At 39.6% G+C, this 23,394-nt stretch overlaps 3 protein-coding genes across 5 annotated transcripts; 1 reads left to right on the top strand and 2 right to left on the bottom strand.

Annotated features, from left to right (window-relative positions):
• The first annotated feature begins 997 nt into the window (after window positions 1–997).
• Window positions 998–10,733, top strand: adnp2b (ADNP homeobox 2b). Of its 3 annotated transcripts, XM_037795006.1 has the most exons (5): window positions 1,001–1,292; window positions 3,297–3,418; window positions 6,345–6,449; window positions 6,673–9,341; window positions 9,390–10,733. In XM_037795006.1, the coding sequence occupies exons 2-5, from the start codon at window positions 3,311–3,313 to the stop codon at window positions 9,616–9,618; spliced, it is 3,111 nt and encodes a 1,036-aa protein (XP_037650934.1). In that variant the 5' UTR covers window positions 1,001–1,292; window positions 3,297–3,310; the 3' UTR covers window positions 9,619–10,733. The 3 variants fall into 3 exon arrangements, with proteins under 3 accessions (XP_037650933.1, XP_037650934.1, XP_037650932.1); XM_037795005.1 differs by having other exon boundaries at window positions 998–1,150; window positions 6,673–10,733; XM_037795004.1 differs by having other exon boundaries at window positions 6,673–10,733.
• Window positions 10,734–12,828: 2,095 nt separating this feature from the next.
• ggcta (gamma-glutamylcyclotransferase a) lies at window positions 12,829–16,499 on the bottom strand. Its single transcript, XM_037795007.1, has 4 exons — window positions 16,141–16,499; window positions 14,171–14,316; window positions 13,943–14,075; window positions 12,829–13,261 (listed from the first exon to the last, which is right to left on the bottom strand). The coding sequence occupies exons 1-4, from the start codon at window positions 16,255–16,257 to the stop codon at window positions 13,133–13,135; spliced, it is 525 nt and encodes a 174-aa protein (XP_037650935.1). The 5' UTR covers window positions 16,258–16,499; the 3' UTR covers window positions 12,829–13,132.
• A 2,003-nt stretch (window positions 16,500–18,502) lies between these two features.
• snrpd1 (small nuclear ribonucleoprotein D1 polypeptide) lies at window positions 18,503–23,131 on the bottom strand. The gene is made up of 4 exons (XM_037795983.1): window positions 22,958–23,131; window positions 21,690–21,766; window positions 20,089–20,280; window positions 18,503–18,734 (listed from the first exon to the last, which is right to left on the bottom strand). Exons 1-4 carry the CDS (start codon window positions 22,969–22,971, stop codon window positions 18,658–18,660), a joined length of 360 nt encoding a protein of 119 aa, XP_037651911.1. The 5' UTR covers window positions 22,972–23,131; the 3' UTR covers window positions 18,503–18,657.
• Window positions 23,132–23,394: the final 263 nt, after the last annotated feature.

A 23,394-nucleotide genomic window follows, 5' to 3' on the forward strand; every position in this document is an offset into this window, starting at 1 on the left:
GTGGTCAAGTTAAGATTTGACAGATGAGGAATGACGAGTCATATGTGCGGGAATTGTAACGGACAATAACAGCATATTGGTTTGGATAAAGAACCGTATTAACATCTGGGCTTGTGGTACTGTAAAATAGCTAATAAAATTATTCAACAGTTAAAAATTGTACAGAAGATTGGTAACGCAAGAAATTGTAAGTTACGAGTCCAACGAAAAAGAAGCTTTAGACTGGAGTAACATCACATTGTTGCTATGACGAATTGTCGATTTGTCTCCAAACGAGCTGACCTTTTTTTTCGTAAAGGTTAATTGGAGGGCCCTAATTCAGACAGGTAGCTTGCTCAATTTGTCAATTTGTCAATTTGTGCGAGACGTTTACAAATTTGTAGGTAGAAAGGTAAGATTGTTAATATTATCGATTATAATCGACTTTAAAAAAGAACGTATCCAAAGCATAAAAATCTAAAATAAAAGTTTTTCTTATAGTTATACATTATGCGGTAGTAGCTAGCCTTTTTTTTTTTTTTTTAATCGTTAAACACATTAAAAATTCCTAAAATGTGATGCTATGCTAGCTAAAAACCCATCTGACCTATCAATTCCACTTCCTCCACTGCCAAAATGGTGCTTCAATTTAATTGGCTAGAAAAAGTAGCATGATATGACGTCACACAAGAAAGACCCGCCCATTTAGCTCATTTTCTCGACAGCTCATTGGTTAGCCTCAGACTTGTACCACGTGACGGCCAGTGGGGGTCGCCATGGCCACGCCCCCTCCAGGACCTAGCTATACATAAAAAACATAAAAAAGTCCAATTAAAGTGAGATATTACATGAAATACATAAACATAAACATGTAATGCATCACCTGGACACTCTGGGGATAATTACTAAGTCGTGGTGAAAGAATAAAAAAGTTATTTTAGTTTTTAAGCTGTGAAGCCTCCCATTGGTCAGTTCAGGGCTGTATGCAAATGAGGTGAGCTACGTCAGATCCTGAACTTGGGCGCCATTTTTTCCTCAATAGGAGGAAGAAAGGGACAAAAGCTGAGCGTAAAATAACTCACCTCTGGAGGCGGTTCAGCAGACATTATCTGTCTTATTTCACCATATAGTTCATACAAGGCGGTGTGTGTGGACAGAGGATGCTGCTCGGGTGAGTTTCTGGAGGTGGTAACAGACGCAGCTCACCGACACACACACAGACAGTGGAGGGCCGGTGGAAGTGGATAACCGTTGGCCCAACCGTTGGAGACACAGCGACGACTAACGACGATCTACACCGAAGATTAACCGAGGTAAACATGCGCGAGGAGGCTGAGGGCATCCTCGCGGAGGAAGAGGCGGCGTGGCCGGTGTTATGACCGGCTTAGTGTTGTCAGCGTGCAGCCAAGGAGCTGTTTTAATGAGTCCAGTGTGGACAGCAGCATAACACTCAGCAGGATTAGCATGGATGGCTGTAGTGTTTGTGGATGATCTACTGTTACAATCACTAAAATAAGTTTGTTTTTATTACTGATCAGTAATGGTCTGCAATCATGCATTCTTTATATAGAGACCCACAGTGTGAAATAGTGAAATCAGCTGTTGCACTGTAAGTTATTTTACATTATGCTTATGCAGACATAATATCCATTTACAAGTCATACTGTGATTTTTCATTCTTTCATATTTTTTTGCAAAGTATGTCTTTATGCTGCAGTTAGTATTTTACTACATGCATCTTTTATGCATGTTTTCTTATGTTAGCAGTATGACTTTATAAAAATGGCACCATAATAACTTTATTTCTACATGATGGGCTTGCTTGTCAGTATACATACTGCACATATTTATATATAAATCAGCTGTTGCACTGTAAGTTATTTTGCATTATGCTTATGCAGACATAATACTCCATGTACAGTCATGCTGTGATTTTCATATTTTTTTGTAAAGTATCCAGGGATGATATCTTTATGCTGCAGTTAGTATTTTTACTACTTCATTCTTACTACAGTATGTTATTCATTCCATCTTTTATACATGTTTTTGTTATATTAGCAGTATGACTTTATAACCAAGAAGCTCTTTTAATGACTCCAGTGTGACTCCAGCATTACACTCAGTCAGTGTTAGTTAGCATGGATGGGGATGACAAGGCTGTAGTGTTTGTGGGGGATCTACTGTTAAATCAAACACTAAAATAGGTTTGTTTTATTACCGATCAGTAATGGCCTGCAATCATGTAATGTTCACATAGAGACCCACATTGTGAAATAGGGAAATCAGCTGTTGCACTCTAAGTTATTTTGCATGATCACAATGCTTATGCAGGCATGTACAGTCATGCTGTGATTTTCATTCTTTCCTATTAAATCTTACTACAATCATTCTATCTTTTATGAATGGTTTCTTATGTTAGCAGTATGACCTTTTTAAAATGGCACACCATAATAACTTTATTTCTCATACTTACATGATGAAATTTCTGCTTGCTTGTTAGTATACATACTGCACATATTAATATATTTCTTCTCCCAGTATGTGCCATTTCCAGTCTGCTGTTCTTCATTTATTACTGTTTCAGTTCAAATTGATCCTTTTACTCAATTAGTGATGTACTGTTAAATCAAACACTTTTAACTCGGCTAAAATAAGTTTGTTTTACTACCGATCAGTAATGGCCTGCAATCATGTGATGCTCATATAGAGACCCACAGTGTGAAATAGTGAAATCAGCTGTTGCACTGTAAGTTATTTGCATTATCACAATGCTTATGCAGACATAATATCCATGTACAGTCATGCTGTCATTTTCATTCTTTCATATTTTTTAGCAAAGTATGGTCAAGTCCAGGGATGATATCTTTATGCTGCAGTTAGTATTTTACTACTTCATTATTACTACAATCATTCCATCTTTTATGCATGTTTTCTTATGTTAGCAATATGACTTTATAAAAAATGGCACACTATAATAACTTTATTTCTACATGATGGGCTTGTTTAAATGTATTCTTGCTTGTTAGTATACATACTGCACATATTTAACTGACCCCCAGCTAATTGCATTGGTTGTGTTTGCCTTTGCCATTCTTCCCAGTATGTGCCATTTCCTGTCTGTGCTGTTCTTCATTTATTACTGTTTCAGTTCAAACTGGAGCTGCAGTAAAAATCATTTTACTCAAATAGTGGTTACTTTCTAGGCCTTGTGACTGTGATTTATAAGTACATAGAATAAAAGATTTAGTTTTGTTGATATTAGAATAAGTATTTTGTGTTAATGCTCCATAACATTAAAGCTTGTTTTCTTCTACAAGGCTTGTGAGGAACGATGTATCAATATCCAGTTGGAAATATTGAGAAGATCCGAAAAGCCCGCAAGGCGGTGAAAAACATCCTAGGTGAGATCGGCCTGGAAGACTGCCAAAACCTGTTGAAGGTATGTTTCATCTTGGACAACAATTGAAGATGCCTTTTAAGATTTGGATCTAAATTTTAATTAACACTTCATATAAGATAGCTTGGATTAAAATATATATTTTTTTGCTTTTTATAATAGCTCAAAAAACACTAAACTTTTTTTGTTGATTTATGTATATCATCAGTGTTTCTGTCTAAAAGTTTCAGCATTTTATGTTTTTACGTGCTAGTTACAATTAGTACTCATCAAAAGCAAGACAAAGCTTTCCAAAGTAGTCAAACTGGGCAGTACAATTACAGGCTGCAAACAGACCCCACTGTCCTCTCACCATGGCAAAGTCCAACACTTAAGTGGCAAAATCTGAGATAACCACAGCCGTACCTTAAATCACCACTTTCAGCTACTGCCCCTCAGGGCAAAGGTACAGAATCCCCTGAGCAAATAAAAACATATATAAAAAAATGTCTAAAAAAATCTTAATACATTATGTAAGGACAGACACTTTCTGAAGCTAGCCTGATACCTCAACACACAGCACTTTATATATATTTATTTAACCTAGATTTAGTCCTGGTACCTGGTGCTCTTTTTTAATGTGGCTTCTATTGACGTAATGTGTTTTTATGTGAATGTGTTTTAATGTGATCCGTCTGGATGTGATATGTTGTTTTAATGCACTCTTTTAATAGAAGTTTTTGCACATGCAAACCAAAGACACATTTCTGCCTTTTGTACACGAAAAGCAGACAATAAGTATTTTCTATTCTATTCTAAAGGTGATAACATCAGTGATGTTTCAACACTATAATATGTGCAGCCTCACCATTTATAAATTATATCATTCAGTTTATGGGGACATTTTTTTTTATTTAAGTTGTGGTATAAACCTTTTTTCACAGCCATCTTAAAACATATTAAAATCAGATTTGATGATGGTGGTCATATTCAAAGAGCACCATTCAGAGGGTTTTTGGTCTTTGGTTGTTATGGCAACAAGTTGGGGTTGGGCGATATGATGTCATGTCTAGTGTCTGTGGTATTGGGCTAATGTGGATAATGTTGCAAATCAACGAGCACCACGGCTTTAAGGCAACGTTGGATTTATAGGATTTATTTTCCGGATTGCAGAGATTTTATACTTTGACTTTTACACTTTAGGCTTGAGGCAGGATTAAAACTCAAATCTTGAAGGATGACACACTCCATAAACATGTGTCAACTAGTTCTCAATTACACTGCATCTATAAGCACACAGGTTTTACACAGAGGTGAAAATTAATGACGTGCTATGTTGAGGCACTGGTGCTTTATTTCTTTTTTTTTTTTCTTTTTTTTTTTACATTTTGTGTGATTTTATTCTTTTTACGTTTCAGAGGGAAGCACTTTACTTTTCACTCCACCATATTCATGTGACCGCTTTAGTTGCTAGTAACTTTTCAGATTAAAATTGTATACGTAAAACATGGCAGTGTGTTAGGTACATTCACCTAAATTTAACGGTCTAATGAAATTAATTCTACCTTCATGAAGATTTTGTTGAAGCTGTTTTAAAGAGGTGTTGATTAGGGTTGCAAACTAACAATTATTTTCATTATCAATTATTTTCTCGATTAACACATTAGTTGTTTTGTCTATAAAATGATGAAAAATGTCAATCGGTGTTTCCCAAAGCCCAAGATGACGTCCTCAAATATCTTGTTTTGTTCACAACTCAAAGATGTTCAGTTTCCTGTCATAGAGGAGGAAAGAAACCAGAAAATATTCACATTTAAGAAGCTGGAATCATAGCGGAATCAATGGTTGGCGATCAATTTAATAGTTGAGAACTAATCAATAAATCATTGCAGCTCTAGCGTTGATTAAACTTAAAGGTCCTTTTGGATGCTGTAGTTTGTGGTTGTGGTGCTGCATTACACAGAGAGGTGCTTTTAATCTGTGCTCTACCCTTCATTGATATAAATGGGGTGGACAAAATATTAGAAACATCTCAGCATAATGCAATACACTGCAGCACATAATGTCGCCTCCAGAATGACCATACAATTGAATCAACACCTCTCTAAAAACGTATTTAATGGATATGTTTTACATTGTGGCACTGTTACTAAGCGATACTTAAAGTGGCAGTTGACAAGTTTTTTGCTTTAACTTATCATTATGAAATAAATGTTGATTGCACAATGTTTTGGCTATAGAATAGTGACACCTTCAGTGTTAAGATTGGTTCCCTTTAAACCTCGCTTCCACGATTCACAGGCCCTTTTCACAGCAGCCATATTGACATGTCATTGCAAGGTAAACACCGGTGTAATTAAAAACACTAATTAAGGCCCAGGGTCCTGGTATTGTGCGTGCTGGCTCGCTGGAATGGCTGCGACACTAAATAGAATGGAACCATAATTAATTTGATCAATTACGCCTGTGTTTACGCTGTGATGACACAACGAAATGGCTGCTGTGAAAAGAGCCTATTCTGTCTGCCACCGGGTACAATCTCCCGGGAAAATGAGGGCTCTATTTACAGCACAGAGGAAGTGAGTCAACCACTGAGCAACCGAAACAGATGGACCTTCAGATAGCAGCTGTAGCAACTCAAAATTGAGCCAGCGCAAACCTCAGCGCCGGGGGTGACAGTGGGCTAACCTGTGTAATGGCAGCAACAGAAAATGTGCTTATGCAGCAGGCAGTCGGGGCGGTCCGGGGTCAGAGCTGCAACCGCTCTCCTCCCGGCAAAGTACTCTCCTAACGGTGAGGAGTGAGGCGCTAGCTAATTCTTGTTTCATTTGATATCAATTCATAACATTTTGAAGCAGCGGTGGCAATAATAATAACAATAATAATCGTAGCACTGAGATCTGGGTTTCTAGTTCAAATTGGGATTCTTACAGAAAGTTGTCTGTTGCCACTTTAACATTTGTTTGTTTGTGTGTTGTTCACTGTGCAGGATCTCAATGAAAAGTCTGAGAAAAACTCAGATGAAGAAGAGGTCTTTCAGGAAACTGAGTGGGTTGATATCACAGACGGATACAATGTCAAACGACGGAAAAAGGTGAATATGACACGTTTGGATGATCATTTGCTAGTTTGATTATTTGTTAAATAACTTAAACTGTTACTGAGCTGTTAGTTAACCCATACCTGTCTTGTTGATAACAATGTCTTATTAAAGAAGAGAGTATTCATTCCATATTATTAAGGATGTGTAGCTTGAATGTTGTATACTTGGTACGCACTGTGTGCAAATTTTAACTGTTGGTTTTCTTTCTATTCAGTGGCCCTATCGGTCTCGAGCTCTGTGCTGTACCATGTGCAAGTACTCTTCGCAAAACATCTACAACTTCAGGAACCACGTCTCTCGCTGCCATGGATATGTGCAGGCATACTGTAAGCTGGTACCCTGCTCGAAGTGCGTCTACATCGGACACCCCAAGTTTCTCAAGAAGCACATGCTGTTCTTCCACGCCACCTATATACAACCGCAGAGGGACGAGCCCCTGCCCTCCCATCGTGGAAACGAGCGCTATCAGTGTCGGAAATGTGGATTTCCAGCCTCCTCTATCTTTTCGATGAAGAAGCACATCATTCTCAAGCACCTGACCACTTTGGCAGAACAGTATATCGGTTACAGATTACTCCCCCAAGGGACTACGTCTATAAAGTACTACTGCTGCAAGGTGTGCAAGGTGAACACTGGAAACCTAGACCAAATGTTGCATCACATGCTGGTTGAGCCGTCGCACTATTCAGTCAGCACGCAAGTACAGGGTATGATTTATGAGAACAAGAACTTCATCATTAAAGCAACACCCAATGGGAATGGCATGTTTGTCACATTCCCGAGCATTGCTCCGAAACCACAGCAACCTCAAATGTTCAACAGTAAGTCCTTGGTTTTACCAAGTAACGGCCAACCTGCTGGGACTGTGGTGCAATTACAGCAGTTACAGCAGTTACAGCAGTTACAAGGAACTACAAACAGTACTACTCTGATCTGTGCCCCAGGAACCAACCAGGCTTTTTTGCCGCCTCAAGCGTCGGCGCTAGTGCAGCTAGCTAGCGCTGAAGCTAAAGGTTTGCTCCAGCCTGGTGCCACGATATCCCTCCGAGGTGCTTTGCCCCAAGGATCAGGATCTATGGTCCATCTTCCCACAATGTCTAAAGTGTCTCTGAAACCGGCACCTGTGGCTCTCGCTCCTGCTCCCGCTCATCCACAACACACTCCACATTCGCAGCAAATCTTTCTCCCATCAGGACTGCAGGCCCACATGGCAGCTGGAACCAGAGCTGTGTCTAAGCCCGCTGTGGATACACAAAAGGCACCAAACAAACAAATCACCCTACAAGGCACCATGCTGACTTCACAGTCCCTGCTGAGCCACCTTATCCCGACTGGCAACAAGATGAATGGCATGCCCACGTACACTTTTGCTCCGCTGCAAGTAGCAATGCCCGGCTCTCAGAGCACAAGTACCCCTCTCAAGGCTGTCGAGCAAACGAGGAATTCCACGCCACAAACTAAGAAATGGGTTACCTGCCCGCTCTGCAATGAACTTTTCCCTTCCAGTGTCTTCGACGTGCACACAGAGGTTGCTCACCAGATGGTATCCAACACATCCAAGTCAGAAAGTGTGGCGGCACGAGCAGCATTCTTGAAGAAAATGCCCGACAAAACTGTCAAATGTCTAACGTGCAAAATTCTGCTATCAGAAAAAAGCGTCTTCCAACACCTGCTGCACGGCCTGAATTGTTTGTACTGCTCGGCCTTGTTCTTTTCAATCAGACAGCTCGTTGAGCATATAAAGCAGCACAATCCAACGAGCAAGACATACTGTGATTTTCTGAGGCAGAAGTACAGGGTCTACTCTAAAGGCGTTGGAGGAATCCTGTTCCCTTACTTTGATGTCCACACCACCGCACCAAAAGAGGTCCTGGGAGACACCGAGGTCAATCTTGCCCTGGTCACAAGTTCCCTCGACCTGATCTTCTTTAAGTTGCAGCCCACCAGCCAGCCAGAAATCTGCACGGCACCTACAAAAATCAACAGTGCTTACTGTCCGTTCTGTGACGAAAAGTTTCAGAATGAAACCAAACACCTTCAGCACCTGAGGCAAAAACACTTGGTAGCACCCACCATTCATGCCATCCTCAAGACCGAGGCTTTCAAGTGCATATACTGTAATGGCGTGTACACAGGAAAGGTCACCCAGCAAGCGGTGATGCTCCACATTCAGCGATGCCGGTGTTCACCGAAACCACCACAGCCACCCAAAATCACGGTAGCACCACCGCAGCTACCGAAACCACCTCAGCAGCTCAGTCAGCCACTCTACTTCCTCCAGATGCCACAAGGACTGACTATGAGAAAACCTATAGCTCCAGCTCGTGTGATTCCAGCTGCGCCCACCGCACAGCGTCCAGAGACCGAGGCAGAGATGCAGTCCAAGAAGAGGCTGGAGACCGCGTGGAGGGAGGTCATGGAGGCCAACAAACGAGAGCGAGAACAAAAGGCGATCATCCGCAAGAAGCGAGAGCAGGAAAAGTTGCTGCCCCCGCCAGAGCCCGTGGTTCAGATCGATCCCACAGTGAAGCTGGTGCTGGAGCCCACCCCGGTGGAGCGCCGCTGCGGCGAGGAGCGCAAAGACTTCATATCCAAGTACTTCAACCTGAACCCCTATGCGACCAAAACCGAGACCGATGAGCTGTGCAGGAGGCTGACCTTCACCAAAGCGGAGTTGGCGGCCCACTTCAGCAAGAAGCGCAGCAAGTGCATGAAGAGTCTGAAGAGGAACACGGCCGCCATTTTCCTCGGCTTCAACATGACAGAACTGAGCAAAGTCAAGCACAATCTCATAATCCCCGAACAGCAGCCTGTCGACACCGCAGAGCAGCCACCCAGTGATTCAACAGAGCAGCCGCCCGCCCATACCGCAGAGCAGCCGCCCGCCCATACCGCAGAGCAGCCGCTCGCCGATACCACAGAGCAGCCGCTCGCCGATACCACAAAGCAGCCGCCCGCCGATACCACAGAGCAGCAGGTTGCCAATACCACAGAGCGGCCGCACGCTGATTCAACAGAGCAGCCTCTTGTTGATACCACAAAGCAGCCGACCGCTGATTCAACAGAGCAGATGGAAAACAGTGTGGATGGACCAGAACCGATGGATGACAGTGGAAATGAGAAAGTTGCGGATGGGGAACAGGTGGAGCAGATGGAATAAGTTATGAAATGTGTGAAAATGGAACAAATGCTGACGCCCCGAATTAAAATGATGGCCTTTTGTGTTGACAGTCACTAGAGAAGTTCATCATGCAGTGCATACAATGTATTACCTAACATACAAGTTACCTGTAAGTGAGGGCCGTCTCCTAATGCAGGCCACATTAATAGTGCTTTGTTTGACCTCAGTATGTTGTCAGTGGTCCATATCCTAATTTCCACATAAACACGAAGATAATGAAGATACAGATGTGTTGTATGTGAGATATAATGGTGTCAGACTGTTGAGCTGCAACAGTATTTAGCTGGTTACAATTTCTCATTCAACAATGGCTACTGACTTCGACTCAAGCACTGATTGGCTCCTGGTAGCTGCTTTTTTTTTGCACCCCTTTATTTAAGCCCATTTGTAATTGTGATTCCTCTATCATAGCTTGTCTGTTAATATCAAGTTAACTTAAGTACATACTTATACATAGACTTGGTTTATCATTATATTATGCTTTTCCTTTTATAACTTTTGTTTTTTTACATATATGGACCTGTGTGTGTCATGTGCATAGCTTGTTTTATTTGTCTTTCAGATTGTTCCCTCCTCTACTTTTAAAACAGATTAAGGGGGACATATTTCTTGCTCACCAAGGTGAATGTTCATCTTGCAGTTTTGAAGCCAAATTCTTAAGAATGTATGAACATTTGAGTTGTCAGTTTGCTGAATTCTCAGTTAAGGAACTCTTGGTTATTATTATTATTACACATCGCTGACCATGTTGCTTGCATGAGCCTTTGTTTTATTGTCAGATGAAATTATGATTTGTGCCATTGTGAAGTTTGCATAGACTTGTGGAAATTTACCTAGAGATTCAACAACATAATATAAACCAAGTTATTGGGTGTTCAAAACATATATCTTCTGTTCTCCTGACAGCTGTTTTTTTTGTACTACACTTGTATTTTCTATAATTCCTAGAAGATCGAAAAACGTTGGGAGAGGTACAATTTATCATTCTGTCCAAGGCCACTGTGTTGTAACAAATAAAGTGGTTTCCTTTTCCGTAAATGATTCTATCATTTTTATTTTTCATTTCGTAATAAAAAACTATCATTTTAAATCAAGCTGTGTTAAAGCACCCCAAGGTATGTTTTTTTTCATGTGTAACTGAATGACCTGGAAAATCAATCAAAACTTAAGGCCGGTTTTATTCTTTTATCAGCAGGAATAGAACATATGGGTTAAAGTCAGAACTAGAAAGGAGCACTCGGAGTGCAGATCTCCCTCATTTGTGTCTGCAGCGACCACTGCTGTAACGTTTGATAGAAGGAATAAAACACACAACAGGCTAACACCTCATCTAGACTGCAAGTGTGTCAGACGCGTTTTTCACGCACATCTCACACAACAGATACACTCATTGTAATCTATGCAGATGTGTGCTCCAGCTGTCTGCAGGCGCATGTCTCAGATCTTTCTCACGGGCGTAACCGCGACTTGAAGCATTTATTTAGGTCTTTTTTTTCAACAATACACATGTAAACGTGAGGTTGATGCCCAATAAAAAGGCACAGAATAACTGTTTTCTGGCTGCAGAGCGGCAGCAATGCAGTGAGCAGTGTGTGTAGTTACGTTAGCTGTTAGCCAAACACTGTCTAAAACAATAAAACCGAGCAAACTGCATTTCCCCACCGTCTCTCACTAGTGGCCCTACCAGCCGGGGGCCGATTAAGAGTAGTGAGTGAGGAGTCCGCAGGTTATCAATGGCACTATCAAACAGCCAATAAAAGGTGTTTTTGAAAGTGAGTCACTGCAACCACAAGAGGTCCTTGAGCATGCCGCCTTAAATGAGCACCCAAATTATCATGCCGTTTGATGCAGCAGTATGCGAGATTATCTGTGGACAGACACAGAGATGCACACACACAAACGATCTCATTATCTCCTGGCAGAGATAATAAATGCTGACGAGTAGTCTTGAGGGTGTTTCATCAATGTTTAATATTTCCCTGAGAAATACCAAAATAAAACAATTTTCTGCCTTTCACGTACATTTTAGTCTTCCATTGCTGGTACTTAAATAAAATACATTAATTGTTTGATAGCAGCTCAAAATAAAAGATATGGTACATGTGTCGGGCACAGCCAAACGTCTCATTATTATATGCATGCACTACCAACTTCTGGCCACACGGTGGTGCCGATTCGATTTCATAAAGGAGTCTTTCAGTTTTGACCTTAGAAACAGCTGTTTGACAAAAACTTAACCCAAGGTCCAGTTACTAGCTTTTTCCACGGTCTGTTAACTGAATCTCATAGCCTTCATTCTCATTACATATTGCATTATCATAATTTAGTACCATTATACTATTAATACTTGCATGATAAAGGTAATGATGGAGGCTGTGAAATGCAGTTGAAAGATCCAGGAACTGCTACTAAGTGATTTAATTAACTTAAAGATCCCATATTGTTCATTTTCAGGTTCATATTTTATTTTCTGTTTCTACTAGAACATGTTTAAATGCTGTAATGTTAAAAAAAAAAACATTCTTTTCCTCATACTGTCTGCCTGAATATGTCTGTATTTCCTGTCAGCTGATGTCATTAATGGTGCCTTCAAGTGGGGTCGTGTTTACCGTGTTCATGAGAAGAGTCCATATGAACGCCCCCCTCTTGTGGTATTCACGACCTCGTAAGTGGAAAGTTTCTGAAAGCTCCGAGTTCACGAGTTGTCATGTTTGTTGACGTTGTCAGAAATGGCAGACGCCATGGAAGTTAATTTTTCAGTACATAATAAGTAAATACATTTTAATTTTAGTTGTATATTGTTTTTCTTCGTAATAATATAATATGTCTGAGGAAAATGTTGATTTTCCCAACGGCCTCATCTTTTTCCTCTGTCATTATGCCTTTGCATTTACTGCATTATGTTACCTGCTCGCTAGCTTGCTGAATTGTTAGTCTCTGTGATTTCTAGATGCCGACAGTAACGTTAATATTGCCGTTGCTTAGCAGCGGTGTTTTCACGACTTAACCACTTGAACGCCACGCATATTGTGTACACGACTTCCCATGTTGTAAACACAAGCTCACGTGTTTCATTTGAAGGCACCATCCCATACACTGCAACAGGAAATAACACATTTAGGATGTTTATGTTTAAAACTGTAAAGTGTCTATATATTGTGGATTTGTGACATCACAAACGGACAGAAATCCTGACAGCTTGTTTAAAAGGCACCGGTTCTGAATACGGGCTGTGTGCATTTCTCCATGGATTGAGAGTTTTGATATTTTCACAGTATTTATATAATTTAGTACTTAAACCTGCTTTATAATATAAATGCCATTAAATCTCACGTTTGACAATATGGGAACTTTAATAGCTACTCTATATTCTATTTTGTTTTCTAGTTTGCTCTTTATGTTCTGAGAACAGCTACTAAATGGACCTTGTGGTGACGTGACATTGTTTTTGTCAGCTGATGTTTCCAAAGTCAAGATTGTGAACTTTCGATCTTTACTTCATGACTGCTTTGATTTGATCAAAGACTGCGATGGTACCGCTGTAGTTGTTGGTTTGAATGGCCTCCAGCTTCTTCAGGTACTCCACTGGGAGTCCATTCTGCTCTGCACCTAGAAACACCACCTTATATGAAACACACAGAAAGAGAGAGAGAGAGACATTCAAATTAATGTGTTGATTTAGTCACAAAAACATTAGACTATGTAAATTGGTCATTTATTACATAGTATGGGTTTTATAGCTTAAAGGTCCCATATTATAAAAAAGTGAGATTTTCATGTTTTTTTTATTATAAAGCAGGCTTAAGTCCTATATAAATACCGTGAAAGTATCGAAACACTCAATCCACAGGGAAATACACACAACCCGTATTCAGAAACTCTGCATTTGAAACAAGCTGTCAGGATTTCTGCCCATTCGTGATGTCACGAATATACAATATTTAGACCCTTGAAACAATTTTAAACGTAAACATTCTAAATGTGTCCCAGTTTATTCCTGGTTGCAGTGTATGTGAATGTCATCAGCTGACAGGAAGTACACATGGACCCAAGCTGTTGCCTAGCAACGCAATTCTGTTGCAATTCCGTCAAGATCCGCTAAAACGGAGCGTTTCAGACAGAGGGTAAATACAGGCATATTCTGGCTGACAGAGTGAGGAAAATAAAGTTTTTTTTAACATTACGGCATGTAAACATGTTCTAGTAGAAACACAAAATACAAGTATGAACCTGAAAATGAGCATGATATGGGACCTTTAAAACAAGTGTCTTTGGACCAGTGTTTGTGTTTACATGCACAAACCTCTTTGTACTGAGGAGAGGGAGGACAGGCGTGGAAATTGTTCATCTGATAAGTCCTGCAGAGTACGAGTCCTTTGTCAGTCTCCACTAAAACCTCCCGTGGAGAGTATATTCCCGAACTCACTCCTTCCTGTCTGAGAACACAAAAAGAAGAAGAAGCACTCTACGTTTAGTTAACATGACAAACATTAACTGACAAACAAGCTGTGTTTGGTTTTGCATGTCTCACTTGTCAAGGCTCGGGAGGTTTTCGTTGCTCAAAATCCAGATTACCCCCCACACTTCTGCCCCTGGACAGGCCTCAATGGTGGCCGCTCCACCATGCCAAGTGCTGTTCACATGTTTGTCCCACAGGCCAAAGTTCAACTTATAGTCCTGCACACACACACACACAAACAAACAAACAAATAGGGGGTGGTGATGTGGGTAGGAGGTAAAGGACAAAAGGCTGTGAACAGTGATGGGGCATTTTGTTGGTCATCACAGCATGGCCAGCCACAGCACACACTCTAGCCCTGCTATTACAGCTGGTGCTAAAGCTAGGAATCATTTAGGTAGGCTATGAGGAAATAGCCTAATGTACCATGTCGTCAACTTGTGTTCCATATTGGCACACCCGTAAGTACATTATCAGGTCACTTTACCAAGAAGGAGAGGTAGTTGTTGATGCTATGGTTAACGGTCGTTATGCTGGTTGCACCCTCAATAATGAACTAGCTATATGAGATATCAACCAACTAAAATGACGAATATAATCTGTGCCAATGTAACTAGAATTAGCTATAAAGTAACCGGGCTTTAGTCCAACAACAAGTGGTTACAACTAGCTAGCTAAAATAAAAATTCTAATGCTAAATCGTTCCCCTCTGCCGTTTAACTTCCCCTCAGTGACACCATGGTAACGTTACATTCACGGACATTAAAGGTCCCATATTGTGCTCATTTTCAGGTTCATACTTGTATTTTGTGTTTCTACTAGAACATGTTTACATGCTGTAATGTTCAAAAAACACATTATTTTCCTCGTACTGTCTGCCTGAATATACCTGTATTTACCCTCCGTCTGAAATGCTCTGTTTTAGTGCATTTCAATGGAATTGCAACGGAATTGCGTTGTTGTAGTTTGGGTCCATGTTTAGTTCCTGTCAGCTGATGTCATTCACATACACTGCAACAGGAAATAAACTTGGACACATTTGGAATGTTTACGTTTAAAACCGAGAAATGCTCTAAATATTGTGTATTTGTGACATCACAAATGAACGAAAATCCTAATGGCTTCAAACGCACAATTTCTGAATACGGACTGTACGTGTTTCTCCGTATATTGAGCGTTTTGATAGTTCACCAGTATTTATATAGCACTTAAACCTGCTTTATAATATAAAAGACTTGAAAATCTCTCTTTTTACAATATGGGACCTTTAAGATAATGCGAGTAACTGAAATTACTGCAGTATATAAAGTGAACGACTGTCTTGCAAGCGTTCATAACATCGGGCAAAGTAAACTATTTAATACAACAAATGTTTTTTAATAACTTTTCATAATTGCTGTACAGAGTCAATGATACACATAAAAGTAAGCTCGTCACCACTTGGGTGGTGTCTGGTAATTCCCACATGACCTGAACTAGTTAGCGGTTTAACTTCCCCTCAGTGACACCATGGTAACGTTACATTCACGGACATTAAGATAATGCGAGTTATACTGAAATTACTGCAATATATAAGGTGAACGACTGTCTTGGTCCCATATGCAAGCGTTCATTAACATCGGGCAAAGTAGACTATTTAACACAACAAATGTTTTTTTGATAATAACTTTTAAGAATTGCTGTACAGAGTCAATGATACGCACAAAAGTAGCTCGTCACCACTTGGGTGCAGTATCTGGTAATTCCCACATGACCTGAACTAGTTAGCCGTTTAACGACCCCTCAGTGACACCATGGTAACGTTACATTCACGGACATTAAGATAATGCGATTAACTGAAATTACTAGAATATATAAGGTGAACGGCTGTCTTGTTCCAACATGCAAGCCTTCATAACATCGGGCAAAGCAGACTATTTAACACAACAAATGTTTTTTTTAATAATAACTTTTCAGAATTTCTGTATCAATGATACACACTAAAGTAGCTCGTCACCACTTGGGTGGTGTCTGGTAATTCCCACGTGACCTGAACTGTTTACCTGTAGTCGGCCGGTGGTGCTGAACATCGCAGAGGGGTTCAACAGCTGGAGTCTTTCCTTCAACAAGTTGCTCCCAAAAGCGAAATACATGAAGCAATTGGTGGCCATAACAGACATCTTCTGATATCCGTGAGGTTTCCGCCGGCTGGTCGACACGGAAGAGCACAGCTAGGGAGCTAAAACGTGATGTTTATCTAGGTTATGTCTTCCTCAGAGACTGACAGACAGGTACAACAACATTCAGATGATCTGGTTCCAGGTGAACAACCCACACACCTGCAGACCTCAGGCTGCAGCAGCAAGCTACACTATCAATAGTATTATAGCAGTAGTAGTAATGGTACACTTCCGAGTTACGCCCCCTGCTCCAAGTGTATGGAAGACCACACGAGTCACGTAAATAGTAACAAAGCATTTAATTTTTTAATAACACATTTTACAATACAAATAATGGACTAAATTACAACGTAATTCATTATTTGACATTTTAATGGGTAATAAAAAGAAGAATTATAAAAAAATAATTTACATTCATTTACATTTTCATAGTTATTTATTTCTCTTTTTAAACTGCATTTTCAAATATAATTTTAAATTCCATTATTTATTTACGAATTCATTAACATATTTTTACATGATGTACTTATTGACTATTGGTGCCTTCGTGACTTAAAGGTCCCATATAATACTAATTTTCAGGTTCATACTTGTATTTTGTGTTTCTACTAGAACATGTTTACTTGCTGTAATGTCAAAAAACAACTTTATTTTCCTCTATCTGTCTGTCTGAATATACCTGTATTCACCCTCTGTCTGAAAGGCTCCGTTTTAGTGCATTTCAACGGAATTGCGTTTCTAAGCAACAGCTTGGGTCCATGTGTAATTCCTGTCAGCTGATGCCATTCACATACACTGCAACAGGAAATAAACTGAGACACATTTAGAATGTTTACATTTAAAACTGTGTAATGGTCTAAATATTGTATATTTCTGACATCACAAATAGACAGAAATCCTAACGGCTTGTTTCAAACGCACAATTTCTGAAAACGAGTTGTTTGTATTTCTCTGTATATTGAGCATTTCGATACTTTCACAGTATTTATATAGCACTTAAACCTACTTTATAATATAAAAGATATGGAAATCTTACTTTTTACAATATGGGACCTTTAATCACTTGAATGCCACGGATATCGTGTACACAACTTCCCACCTCGTAAACACAGTAAACACAAACCCATTTGAAGGCACCGTGTTTTATGGTGTTTTTGTAAATCCCCTTTTTAATTTGACCTATTTATTGATGGATTAATATTTCATTTCTAAATTATTTTTACAATTCTTCTTTTTATTGCCTATTAAAATGTCAAATCACAAATTACGTTGTAATTTAGTCCATTTATTCATAGGTTACTAAATACATTTGTAAAGAAATTACCAATACCTATTTTTATGGTACAATTAGTTATTAATCAATTAAATGCTTTATTCATATTTCAGACTCTTGTGGTCCTCCATAAACTTGAAGCAGGGGGCGTAACTCGAAGTGTGTCTTGCAGGCCGCAGATTGATACCATTATTACTAGTGGTATCACTATTGATACTATATCCTGGTGTTGATGCCTGATGTCTGAATGTGTGGGCATTGTTCACCTGGAACGAGATTCTCTGAATGTTGCTTTACCGGCCTGTCTGAAGTTTGACAAAAACAAGTAAAATGATCTTTTGACAGTTACCTCTATGTCAGAATACAGGGTCAATGAGAAGGTTTTTCTTTGTAGTAAATCACATTATGCTCCTCGGGTCGTAATATTACGAGATTAAAGTCATAACTTTACGAGAAGAAAAAGTCGTAATATTACTGAACTATTCATGTTTCTATCTACAATAATGCACAATCGCTTATAATTCTCTGTTCAAATAACTCAAATAATACTCTAGTGTTACACATAGATGTTTAGTAAGATTTGATTCCATACAATTTACAAAAACAGATTTTTACCAAACTGCCAGTTTCACGATTCATAGGATCTAACTACAGCTGCAGTTTAATGGGGGGGGATGAGTGCCGTTAAGCTACTCCTGGTTGCAATTTTGACCTTTATATACCATGTTTCAAATACAGACATTTGTAAATAATTATTCAGCTTGTGTCACTAGAAATAATAAGTATCTCTCAATTATTAAAACAACTACATATGTAGATTGTTTCAGTTTATGTTGAATTTCTTTCTAATTAGCACTTGGGGAACACTCTCCATGCAAAGGGTCTTTATTCAGCCATGTAATGAAAACATAATGTTGAGAGACAAACAAAACAAACCCTGTTACCAATGTTGCAATAACACACAGAGTCACTTTATCCTTTTGAGGATTTTAATGTACAAAATAAAGAAAAACAAAGCCGAACAAAAAAACACAAGGAAATTCACAAAACGTTTCCTCTGAGAAAAGAAAAGAAAAAATTCCTGTACAAACAGTGGGGTGTTGGCCAGCAAACGTACGGCCTGGTGATCATCTCCTCGGGCCGCCCCGGCCTCGTCCCCTTCCTCTGCCACGGCCTCGTCCTCTGCCTCGTCCCCGTCCAGCCACTGAGAAGACACAGATGAGTGACAGTCAGCAACATGTTGAGTATCAATATATAGGGCCATTCAACATTTAGACACATGTGAATATCTACTCACTACTGAATATCAAGTCACTTTCTAAAAGTAAGGGCACTCCGATCACTGATGCCAACTTGGTGACTTTGATTTAGCGACTTTTCAGACTCTCAGTGACTTTACTTCTAAAAAGCGACTAGCGACATATTTAGCGACCTATCCACATTAGGGAAAAAGCAGATTACATTATATTGTAATTCATTCCCACGCATGCTGCTCAGAGTAGTCACAGTCCACATCTCTTCTGCCAACAGCACGGCATCTCTCCTTCTCCTCTTGCGCCATGCACGATGCCAAGCAGTCAGCCAATACAACCACTAAGCTTTATGCAAATGATGCGCAATGTTGCCACCAACATGCAAATGGCCGTATGACGTCATCTGGCAACTTTTGGAGCTAGAGCTAGCTACTTTCATTGGAAAAGAGTTGGCAACACTGGCTCTGATCACCAATAGCTGGAAACACAATCGGCCGATCCGATCACCCATCACAGGGTCTATTTGAAGCCATTTCTGTGCGCCGGTGAACAAGTAATTCTACTCTTTTTAGGTGTGTGTGTGTGTATGTGTGCCGGTCCATGTGTGCTGGACAAATGGGAGAAATTCCTGGCAAATATTATGTCTATTAAATATGCGTGTCTGCTCGTCTCAGGGAAATCTTTATCATTTATCAGCTCAGGTGTGTTATATCATAATATATCCTCAGCGGCGTGCGTGTGTCCATTTCTGAGCGAATTAAAGGGCAGACGAGAAAGCAGGAAAAACGTTTCAATTCAGAATTGATGCGTTTTGATTGGCTCTTCTGATTGGCCTTTATAGAGATCACCGGTCAAACTATTTAGAAAGAATATCGACCAATAACGTTCGGCGCATTCTCATCTAGGTGTACACAAAATCCTGCTAGACATGAAGATGAGCAAACAATTTGCAAATAGACCAGGAATCAGAATATAAACCAGTGTGTTGGTTCTAATAAAAACAAATGCAGAATTTTTCTTGCAGATAACTTAAATACAGCCACCTTTGTGCCACTCTGATCAAAACCTGACCATGATACATGTATTCTGTACAACCTTCATCATGGTCAACTGTAGTAGCGGACTCACTCAAGATTGGGTTAGGTGAAAAGACATCTTAATCAATAAACGTTGCTGGTCAGGGTAACGATCCATTTCGCCACCAAACTATCAACTATCTATCCGGTATTTGCAGTAAATCATTTTGGGCCTAGTGCACTGTTCTCGCTCTACTGTACACCTTGATGATGTTTCGACATTCCTCACCTGCTTCTCTCTTCTTGGACTTGATCTTTGGCTCGATGTCAACCAGCAAGGTGTCCAGTGGGAGGCTGTCGGGAAGGATAAAGTAGCGAATATTGTTGCCACGGATACTCAGTGATTCCAGCTGAGTGGGCTCCCTGTTTTTCAGGGTCATTTTCACCGCCTTCAGGTGGGTGTTCATGCTCACATCAACACCTAAATGGGAAAAAAAGGAAACATGGATAGAAAAACTTGAACATGGATAGGCCAGTTTATTCAAATTTACAAAGCTGTAAATGAAGTAACTGCATGACACCGGAGAGTGATAGTAAGAGAATACCAAGATGGCTAAATCTGGAAACATCTTCTCACAATTTCAGCCTCTAATCCACACTAAGTCAGGGCTTCCACTCCACAAAATTCAAGCGTTTCAAAAACTCTTCCGCCTTGCGTTTTCCTGTAGACAGATCAAATTTCTGAAATTTCTGGAGAGGATTGACTGAAGCCTGGACAGGAGCTTTGTGGCAAAAAAAACTGCAGCCCACAAAATGACCCTTAAGTTGAATCAGCACCTCTCAAAACAGTTTCAAGAACTGAAGATAACCTTCATGAAGGTATGATTTATTGCAAGACTGTTGTATTAACCTGCATTAGCTTCAGCTAGGTGAACCTAATAAATTAGCTACTGGGTGTAAATTTATTATCACATGTGGGTGCACTTTGTGATCAAATAAAATCTTAAAAGGGAACACCACCTAAATTAATTATTCCAGCATGTTATTTCCATAACGTAGTAAAGTTCAATCAATATTTTTGAACATGAGCTCGTCTAACTCAAAGCCAGAAACCAGAGAAGGAAATCTCAAACTTGTTATGTTTTATACCCAAATTAGCTTTATTCTATTGTCGTGTCTTCAGTATTGAAACAGAAAATGTTCCCATATACTCAGAACATTCCCCTTGGTGCTCTCAGTGTCATCTACAGTATAACATCTCTCCCAATGTCTATGGAGCAGTTACACACTATATACCCTGTGACATCGCAAGTTTGACTTTTAGCACTCTAGTTTTTGGATTTGGGAGAGAGTTGTTCATGTTAACTAATATCTTTTGGACTGTCTTAGCCCATAGGGATAACATTTTTCAACGAATTTTGAAAATGGGCACAGTTCCCCCTTAAGTATCGCTAAGTAACAGTGCCACAATGTAGAACATGTCCATTATTAAATAAGGCCACTCTGCCTATAGTTTAAACAGTAGCAAGTCACCATACAGTATGAATTAATCATATATGGGATTACCAGATTATAATGTGCACCTAGCTAAAACTAATGTAGTATAATTAAAAAGCCCTGCAATACATCCTACCTTCATGATGATTATACGTTTCAGTTTTAGAGAGGTGTTGATTCAATTGTATGATCATGTTGGAGGGTGCAGTGTAGTGCATTATGCTCAGAGATGTTTCTAATATGTTTTTTAGACCATAGGAATAACTATGAAAATGGGCGTGGTTCTCCTTTAACACGAGCCATGACGTACGGGCTGTGAAGAACAATATTTCACTGTAGTAGTGTACCTGTATAGGGAGACACATTTTAACAATGCACCAGCTGGCTTCTTACCTGTGATGGTGCCATGGACCTGGGTGCCATTCTTCAGTTCAATGGTAACCGTCTCATGGCTGAGTTTCATCAAAAACCTGTGATAGATAGATATAGATTTATAGATAGATAGTAACTTTATTGATCCCGAGGGAAATTCAAGTTTCCAGCATCATAGTTCCATAGTGCAAAACAAACAAGTTAGTAGTACAAAGTACAAAAACAAAAAAACACCAGATATAAAAATACAAGGAGGTGAAGAAAACTTTTAAAAGTGAATATAGTGCAGGGTAACAGCTGTGATACAGGACTATTAAAGAGGTGAATATAGTGCAGAAGAGACTGTTAAAAATAAGTATAGTGCAGAGTAACTCCAGTAGCTTAGTCTATGAAAATACACTGTGATCTTCATAGAACAAGATCACAGTGTGAACAGATTGTTATTTGAGCTCAAACTTCCCCCAATTACACACAAACATTACCCATCATAAAGTAGGCTAACACCACCTAGCCAGAGTTAGCTTGTGTAGCTTTCATCACCAAAACATTACTCTTGCTTGAGATTAAAACAAGCATGGGTTTGATTTGGGTTTAAATGATAGTACTTCTGGGTGCAGCTAGGCTTATAAACATGCTGCTACATGTGTTAACTGAACTCTGCAGAGAAACACAGGCAGGGCCTAGTTAACTAACTAACATTCATGTGTGTTTAAAGCTAGTTACCAAACATTATACACACTATAATACCTGCACAACTTCACAGCTAAATCCAAAATTCAACAATTAGTAAAAACACTATTTCTGTAACACTACTTATTGTAATTTTATGTTGTTATTTCTGTTGTCCTTTTATGTTTGGCACAGCTCTTTGTTTATGTTTTCACTATGTACAGCGAGGGGCTAAACCACACTGTATATAAAGGGCTATATACAGTTTATAGTTTAAACTTTCATTACTAAACTGAACTGTGCAGAGAAACACAGGCAGGGCCTTAGAGCTAACTAGCTAACTTAATGTTTGTTAAAGCTAGTTAAACATTATACACACTATAATACCTGCACAACTTCACAGCTAAATCCAAAGTTCAACAGTTAGTAGAAGCACTACATGTGTGTCTATATATATATATATATATATCATTGGTCATTGTAACCCTGGAGACGGCCTCCATTCATTCTTCTTCCCGCCTTTCTATTACCTAATCTACATCCATCCAGCGGTATTAAGATGTGTTTAATCACATCACATCACAGCATTTGATAGATTATAACCTTTAACGTCCACTTACCTGACTAGTTTCATGATGGGGATGGATTGTAGAGATAAATCCTCCACAAAAGGACAAAAAAATTGCAGCGATGGAGTGAAAACACACACAGGCCGCTGGTGTAGGGTTAACGTTTCTGTCGCGAGGAGGCGACGTCATCAGTTGGGGGGCAGCAAACAGGAAGCGATCCCGAAAACGCTAGAATATGATGACATCGCCTCCTAGCGGTGACGTAATGCACAGCATGTACAGAGAGGGGCTAAACCACACTGTATATAAAGGGCTATATACAGTAGTTTAAACTTTCATTACTAGACTAAACATCATCTTTTTATCCATCATTCTTTTACTGCTATATATCTACCTATTTATATTTATTTTACTTTATTTTATTTTATTCTTTTTAATCTTGCCTTAATTTGATTTACACCCTGACTGACAGCCAGCCACCCCACCAC

This window comes from Sebastes umbrosus, chromosome 15 (assembly GCF_015220745.1).
Source record: "Sebastes umbrosus isolate fSebUmb1 chromosome 15, fSebUmb1.pri, whole genome shotgun sequence".
In the NCBI taxonomy this organism is placed as follows: domain Eukaryota; kingdom Metazoa; phylum Chordata; class Actinopteri; order Perciformes; family Sebastidae; genus Sebastes; species Sebastes umbrosus.

What these genes read in the sequence shown, in the direction of transcription:
- adnp2b (XM_037795005.1), top strand. Translation starts at nt 3,311, where the DNA reads ATGTATCAATATCCAGTTGGAAATATTGAGAAGATCCGAAAAGCCCGC. An exon ending in ACTGCCAAAACCTGTTGAAG is followed by an intron (nt 3,419 to 6,344) that starts GTATGTTTCATC and finishes TTCACTGTGCAG; the next exon opens with GATCTCAATGAAAAGTCTGA. An exon ending in ATGTCAAACGACGGAAAAAG is followed by an intron (nt 6,450 to 6,672) that starts GTGAATATGACA and finishes CTTTCTATTCAG; the next exon opens with TGGCCCTATCGGTCTCGAGC.
- ggcta (XM_037795007.1), bottom strand. Translation starts at nt 16,257, where the DNA reads ATGTCTGTTATGGCCACCAATTGCTTCATGTATTTCGCTTTTGGGAGC. An exon ending in AACCTCCCGAGCCTTGACAA is followed by an intron (nt 14,076 to 14,170) that starts GTGAGACATGCA and finishes TTGTGTTCTCAG; the next exon opens with ACAGGAAGGAGTGAGTTCGG. An exon ending in CCTCTCCTCAGTACAAAGAG is followed by an intron (nt 13,262 to 13,942) that starts GTTTGTGCATGT and finishes GTTTCATATAAG; the next exon opens with GTGGTGTTTCTAGGTGCAGA.
- snrpd1 (XM_037795983.1), bottom strand. An exon ending in GGTCCATGGCACCATCACAG is followed by an intron (nt 20,281 to 21,689) that starts GTAAGAAGCCAG and finishes TTTCCCATTTAG; the next exon opens with GTGTTGATGTGAGCATGAAC. An exon ending in GTCCAAGAAGAGAGAAGCAG is followed by an intron (nt 18,735 to 20,088) that starts GTGAGGAATGTC and finishes GTGTCTTCTCAG; the next exon opens with TGGCTGGACGGGGACGAGGC.